Consider the following 7,973-nt stretch of genomic DNA (forward strand, 5'->3'; position numbering starts at 1 on the left):
AAGAATTTTAATGTCTTATGTGGAAGAACCTATATATAATGTTGAATCATGTTATATTACTAATTTTAGTATTTTGTTATTGTCAGTTTATCATCTAGTCGTCCTGTGTGATTGCATATCTGTATTGTCAATTTGTACTTGATGATATTAATCTGTATCATGTGATTATACTTGTTACTTAATGTATTGCCTTTGACCAGAAATGGTGTAAAATGTTGAAAACAAAGATACAATACCATATAATCAAGAAAGAAATGATATGTCTTGGAAATGATTCTATAAATTTTGCTTGGTCCATATGTCCAAATTTAATAATCAAATTTCATTTTAAGAATTCCACAATTCCTTTTGTCAAAAATTCAAAAAATTCTATGAAAATTATAAACTAACTTTGATTTTTAGAAGTTCAAAAGATACCTTCACATTTCTTGAAGTAATTTTAAAACACAATATTTGATCCATTTGAAAACAAAACTGTCATTAGATGATTAGTACAAGGTAAATAGGAAAAGAACATGTAATTCAGGTAAAAAAATAAAAAAAAAGGAAAGGTATTCTACTGTCAAACAAACTTTGAGAAATGACACAGTTTTCATCAACTAAGTGAGAAATTCTGACTCAAAATAAATTAAATCCTCAAGTCCTTATATAGTTAGGCTTAAAGGGTATACATTTGTTTTTTAAATATAGAGGAAAAACCTTAAGTTGCTAATTGTATCAAAATTTGCAAAAATAACGTCATATTTAAGAGTGTAATATAAGAGTAAGATATCACAATCAACATCAAGTTTATTTTAATTTATTCTTACCAGGCAAATACAGCCTACAGTTATAACATTCCATATCTCTATATTGGTATGGACCATAGGCATATATTTTTTGTTAGTACTTGGCTTATTTATTTATTTATTTATTTATTTATTGAAGTGGATTGCTTTTTTAAAAAATTTAAACAATAAATGTAACACAAACTAGTAAGTTTTGAAAATAAAAAAAATATTCACTATTCAAAAAAAAATTCAGTTTTTTCACCTCCAATTGACAGAAATGATATTGATAAAAACAATCCATTCTGATACTTGACTTGTAATATACTTTTATCAAAATGATCTTATTTCAGCTGATAAAAAATTGAATTAAAAATGGATGAAAAAATCATTTCCTCAACATTTTGATAGTATAATATTTTCAAATAACTTTTCATCAGATAATATATTTTTGATAACTTTTCAACTAATAATATATTTTAAGAATGAGCTCATTCAAATATTGCACAAAAAATCAAAATGTTCAAATATCACTGCATAGCTATGAGCAAATGAATTTACCAAATTTGTACTAATAGGCAATATAAGTAGAAATATTCTTAGAATTCAAAAATTGTACATCAACAAACAGAGAAATCAAATTTAATTTTGAATAAATATGAATACCAATTATAAACAGTATATCATATATAAATGATCTTTCATCAGCAAACAGAGAAATGAAGTTTTGATTTTGAATGAATTTTAATATGAATTATAAAAAGTATATTTTATATAAATGATCTTTCATCAGCAAACAGAGAAATGAAGTTTTGATTTTGAATAACTATGAATACCAATTATAAACAGTATAATATATATGAATGATCTTTCATCAGCAAAGAGAGAAATGAAGTTTTGATTTAAATAACTATATATTACTATTCTTATAACATATTTCAAAATATCTGTATTAATAATTATATTAATATGACTAGTATCACCAATCAAAGAAATTCAAAAACTTCTTTAAGAATATGAAAAAAATTTCTGTTCAAACTTATATACTGAGAATTTTGATAATGGATAAATCCCCTCCTGCTGAGCGCCAAAATAAAATGTAAACAAACATCGCAGAAGTAGAAACTGATTATCAAAGTTATGTAAGTCAACATTGAGTAAACAAAATCTACTTTAAATTAATTACCAAATACCAAGAAAACAAGAAATGATATAACTTAATCAAGATCACAAAATTCTGATAAATTGAAAGTAACATTACCTAACTGTCAAAAGACAGGCTTCGTGCATTCTTGTCTGCTGTTGATGAAATTTAGAATCAGTGTCTTGAAGATGAGACCAGTGGGTAGGTATGACAGGAGACACAAAATCCATTTTCATATTCTAAGTCAATTAATTATGTACAATAAGACTGAGAGCCAATCACAAGGAAGCAAGGCAAGTTCTGTGAGAGAATGAATTCACTGAATGAACCGGCATACACAACACGCTTCTTCAGTGCCTTCTGTCTCACTCTACTCTCAATAAACAGTCAGTAATCAGTCTTTAGTAGTAGCAGGAAAACTTGGCACTGTATTGGAATGATGGGGGTGGAATCATAACTCACTACCCTATCAAATGTAAGTATGGTACCAATTGGTTACAGAGCTGCAAGCTGAAAACCAGAAGTAACTGTGGCTTGGCACTATACACAATTGCTCCAAAGCTGTCAATTATTCCATTTTTTCTTAATTAAAACAAAGATAATTCTTCAAGTTTAAATCTCCTGACGTCCAATAAGCTATGCTCTAGAATTCACAGTATTCACTTTCAAGTATCCCAGTTATATCAAATATAAATTCGATCACAGACTTGAAAAAGATGTGTTAAAACAAACGTATTGAACAATAAAGTGTGCTGCGTACATGTAATTTCGCAGAACAATTTCAATTTTTTTAGGCAATTAATGTTTCACAAGTACTTGAACTGAACACAAAAACTGTTTGATCATTTGTAGATTTAAAAAAAAAGAATTTCAACTTGTTGAACAAGTCGGTCTTCTAAACTTTTACGCCAACACTTGTAGAAACCACTTACTAGTCAGTTAACTGTTCAACTAAAATACATACACACTTTCTCCTAACTTCAACTCGGCAAACAGTTTATAAAGAAAACTCAGGATATTTGTTGGTATAAATAAGGGGCGGTGAATTTAAGGTATCTATTGGTAGATTGAAAGGTAACACAGTCAATAAAAGGTGTATATGAAAGGCAAGGTGTTAATATTTGGTTCACTTGGTCAGTTGTATCAATTAAAACTATTCAATTAAAAATTTCATTCATAAAAATGGTTATTTTTATAACACAAATCCACATCCTTTCAGAAGATACTTTGACTGATACAAGGTTCATCGAAAGCCATTGGTCCATTTGAATTAGATTGTAATAAGTTTGATAAAGAAGAATCAATGACTAAGTGGTCCATATCACACCAGATATTATGATATTACCTATCCTAGTATTGTTTATAAGACGTAGTTCCCAGCATGATGTCCAACTTCTGATACATCTACATCATGATTATTATATTTTTAACATTTTTTTAGGATGGTAACAAATTTTACTACTTTTTGTTGTGGCCAAATTAGTTAGTTATACCGTATTGTAAGTGGTGCCAAGGAATAATTTTCTTGGACTCCAATTGCATTTATTTCTTTATTTCAATTACTAAACTAAGAATTATGCAACAATTCCCTCAAACTTTTCTCCATAACATTTTATTGTATTTTTGTCTTTTATTAGTACATCATTACTTCGAAAAATGTGCTAGATCATTATTTGCAAATGTAAAAAATATACATATCAATCTAAATAATTCACAAAAATTGCATTTATTTCTCTATTTCAATTACTAAACTACGAATTATGTAACAAAAACTTTTCTTCTTAACTTTTTATATTTTGTTTTTTTGTAAGTACATCATTACTTCAAAAAATGTGTTAGATCATTACTTGCAAGTATAAAAAAATATATGTATTTATTAATCTAAATAAATCACAAAAATTGCATTTATTTCTTTTAAAATTTATTTCAATTACTAAACTAAGAATTATGTAACAATTCCCTATAACTTTTCTCCTCTTGATTTATTTTCTTTTATAGATTAGGAACATCATTACCTCAAAAAATGTGCTAGATCATTACTTGCAAAAATAAAAAAATATATATAATTCACAAAAATTTGTAAGTGTAATATTATCCATAATATATCAATATAATTTAATTTTAACTTGGGCTAATGATATAATTATTTATAAGCCAAAATTTAAGGAGAATTAAAATTGTGCACCCAATAACACCTAGTGTTTACTATTATAATCATAATGTAGCATTAATAATAAAACCAATAGGCATTATTACACTCATAACAAATGTTGTGCTTCCAGTGTGACCAACTGAAGATTTCTGGTCTCAAAGGATCTCTAATTGGCTGCTAATCATTCAAACAGATGAATTTTAATGTTTTTAACAGGCATCCAGCGAGGGAAATAAAAACTTGCTCCTTTTGACATGTGAACTTTATCCACCTTTTGTGATTGTGTGATGGGATTTAAACAAGTGAAAAACATTGCCGTTTGTTTAGAACTCTGTCCTAATTACCCTTGCTTCTTAACAGTTGTTTTACACATAAAAAAAATTACTCATTCACTAACATTATGACTTATCATCATTTAACAGTACCTATATACCATACTTTAATATATATTTTCTTTAATCTAACAGAATAGAAAGAATTAAATAGTGATTTTTAGAAATCAGTTTGTCAAATGGTTTAAGTAAACAATATAATTTACATATTATATGGCTTATTCTAGGGCTCTGGTTCTGAAAAATGGAGGGAGCTGTGAGGGCTCAGTGAGTTAGACGCTTGCTTGCTAACCTGAAGGTCCAGGGTTCAATTCTGGCATAGATAATATTGGTTTTTTTTAACCCAGTTTCCCCCTGTAGGTAAGAGGGGCTGACATGGAAAAAGTGTCTAGTCGTTCGGATGGGACAATAAACCAAGGCCCCGTGTGCTACAGGCTGTGCACATTAAAGATCCCTCAACAGTTGGAAATCAAAGAAGAGCGGGCTAATGCCGCTGTCCTGGCAATATTTCCCTCATAGCACCCTGCATGACAATGCTCGTCTTCATTAGCCCACATGCTGCAGAAAAGTAGGACGGGACACCCCATTCATTTCATTTCATTTTTTCTGAAAAATGAAATTTTGTTTACAGGCTATTATTATTATTAAAATGACTGTTAAAAAGTTAACAGTAAATTTGTTTTGATTAGTTACAATTAATTAATTCTAATTAGCTAGGTGAACTCTCTATAAAAGTATATTTAAATTGCAAATAATGACCTTTGACAAAATAAACCTTAATAATACAAGGATCATTAAATCATAAAGAATTGCTATTATGCATGTCTTAAATCAACTGAAAAAGTTAAACTGTGCATGACAAACTATTGTCATTTTCAAAATTTTATTTTTCTGTAGGCTTTTTATCAATAAAAAAGGTGACTTTTTTGTCATTCACAATCTTTACAGATCTGATTTAAAAGCAAAAAAATATCATCCTGCTCCATAAAAATTCTCATGAACTTTGCAGGCCGATAACCCTAACTATCAACCGTCCATAGCAAACCTGCACAAAAATCTGAAGCAAAGGAGAGTACCTCAACCATGAAACAATTAACACATCACCAAACATTTTTTGATCAGAATTATGATCAGTAAATAATAGTCTTCAAATACAATACCATATCCTTCATTAAACTTGGTTTTTAACAAAGATACCTACAGGTGTTTAACAATACCAGTAATATATCACATAAAATTATCATTATTTCTCTCTATCACAGAAGGTGACAATGGAGAATAAACATAAATGAATTTCTATTTGTTAAATATATGAAATTTATTGCGATTTTATTTCTGATTTCTGTTCTTGTGTTTAGAGAAGAAAGTTAAATTAATGATTATGCACACCCTAATTTTCTGCACCTGTTTAAGATAATATAACAGGCAATGTAACACTGTGTGCAATGGGCGATATTTGTCAGGACAGAAGCCCATGTACATGTATCTGGGGAATTGCACAGCCTGTAGCTCATGAGGGTCTTTGTTTATTGATCAATCCAAATGACTCGGCATTTTTCTATCAAAACTACTATGGAAAAATCCAAAGGTATGCTCACAATCAATCCATGAATTGAACCGTGCAATCTAAGGTAAGTGAGAAAGAACCTATCTCCCTCTCAAACCAAATCCCAACAGAAAGGAAGTGAAGCAATCAAAAGCATGTAATGACAGATCAAATAGATTTTTATGTAGTGATTGACAAGCCTTTTAACAGGTGCACTCATTCATAATTGTCAAAATATTCTTTATTTTTTAATAACTGTCATCTTAGCTTACAAGCTGGCAGACACTTTCTGCCATAAATATGTGAAGAGGAAAACAATATTATGTATTATTAAAGTCCCTGATTGAAAACGGCCAAGGGCTTCAAGATAAGTAGAGAAAATGGGAGAAAGACTCCACATATTACAGGAAAAACTTTATTTAATTACAAGAATACTTACAATGCACGTTAGTAAGGATATACAGAGTAAGTAACTTTCACAAAAAGCAACCAACTTACAAATAAACCAATTTTTAGTAAAGGGCACCATCTTAAAGGGATACTACGTCTTAAAATGAACATAAAATTTAAGAATTTTAAACTTGGCCAATAAGAGCATATATTCATCAGTTGATATACCTGGTGTCATAAATAACATAACAGGATCCTTATATAATCTAATAAATCCAAAAAACTTATGCAACTAACCATTGAAAAACGCTTAATATTAACATTGAGTGTTTTTCAATAATTACTTTGTTATATGAATTTTCAAATTTTCCTGAATTTACAGGGATTCTGTTGTAACTTTATGACGCCAGGCCATATACTGATGAATATATACTCATATTGACCATTCTTGAGAACTTAAATTTCATGTTCATTCTAAGACGTAGTATCACTTTAACTGACATTGTACTTGTTTGAAAGTCTTACATGGTATATATTTTTATCTATCACATATTGTGGTCATTTTACAGAAAATTTGATATACATGAGTGGCATACTTGATGTTAGGAAATGACTTGCAAAATATTTTGGAATTCCCACTCCTGTTGTAAACTGAGTACAAGGGGAGGTGACCCATGGTTCCTTGATAAAGAAGCTTTCATATCAGACTTGTATTCCATGATTTTCAAAGAGACTATAAGTTATAATATTTGATGAAATAAGAAGGTGTTTAAGGTTAATTATTTGGTACGCGATAAACTTGAAGTCAATCCTCAAGAGGAAGTCTTGTACTCAACTATATTGTTTCTTATTAAACTATATTATCATTACTTACCCAGTTAGAACTAATATATATACCAGCTTCATATCCAACCATATCATAAAGAGATATTCTCCCAAATTTTACACATCAGTATAAAAAAAATACAAAGGAAGTATTCTTACTATTACAGTGGCGTATTTAGGGAGCATTGGCCCTTCCTCAAGGACTGTGAAAGGTCTTACTTTGAAGTGAAAATTAAGCTCAAAAATTCATATCAGGCAATCTGAAATCCTATTGCTTCTGAGAGCCTCTGTCAGCCCTCTGCCCCCCTAACCCTTCGAACCTCACCTCAGAGAGACAGCTCTCATTTTTGGCCTCCCTATATTTTCTAGATACTGGTTGGTTAACGTTTGCTTCCAGCGAAAGATACTCACTGGAGCTCTCTATATATAGCCACCTGTATACACATGGAGGCATTCTTATCAATATACACATGTACAAAGGCATTCTTATCAATATATAATATCTAGGCATAATTATCTATATACACAATATTGAGGCATGTATATCAAAATACACATGGAGGCATTCTTATCAATATACACATAGAGGCATCCTTATCAATAGGCCTACACACATAGAAGCATTCTTATCAACATACACATAAAGGCATTTTTATCAATATACACATGCAGGCATACTTATCAAAATACACATGGAGGTTTTCTTATCTTATAAATCTACAAATTGAGGCATTCTTATCAATATATTTGGAGGCATTTTTATCAATATACCCATGGAGGCATTATTATCAATATACCCTTGGAGGCATTCTTATCA

General features: G+C 29.7%; 1 protein-coding gene across 1 annotated transcript in view; it reads right to left on the bottom strand.

Annotated features, from left to right (window-relative positions):
- Nucleotides 1-7,247, bottom strand: part of LOTGIDRAFT_163114 (hypothetical protein) — a gene marked incomplete at both ends in the record, with an annotated part of 30,825 nt that extends 23,578 nt beyond the window's left edge. The window contains one exon of the mRNA XM_009059177.1: nucleotides 7,206-7,247. Coding sequence (XP_009057425.1) covers nucleotides 7,206-7,247 — 42 coding nt within the window. The remainder of the gene's footprint in view (nucleotides 1-7,205) is intronic.
- Nucleotides 7,248-7,973: the final 726 nt, after the last annotated feature.

Source organism: Lottia gigantea (assembly GCF_000327385.1).
Source record: "Lottia gigantea unplaced genomic scaffold LOTGIsca_38, whole genome shotgun sequence".
In the NCBI taxonomy this organism is placed as follows: Eukaryota; Metazoa; Mollusca; class Gastropoda; family Lottiidae; genus Lottia; species Lottia gigantea.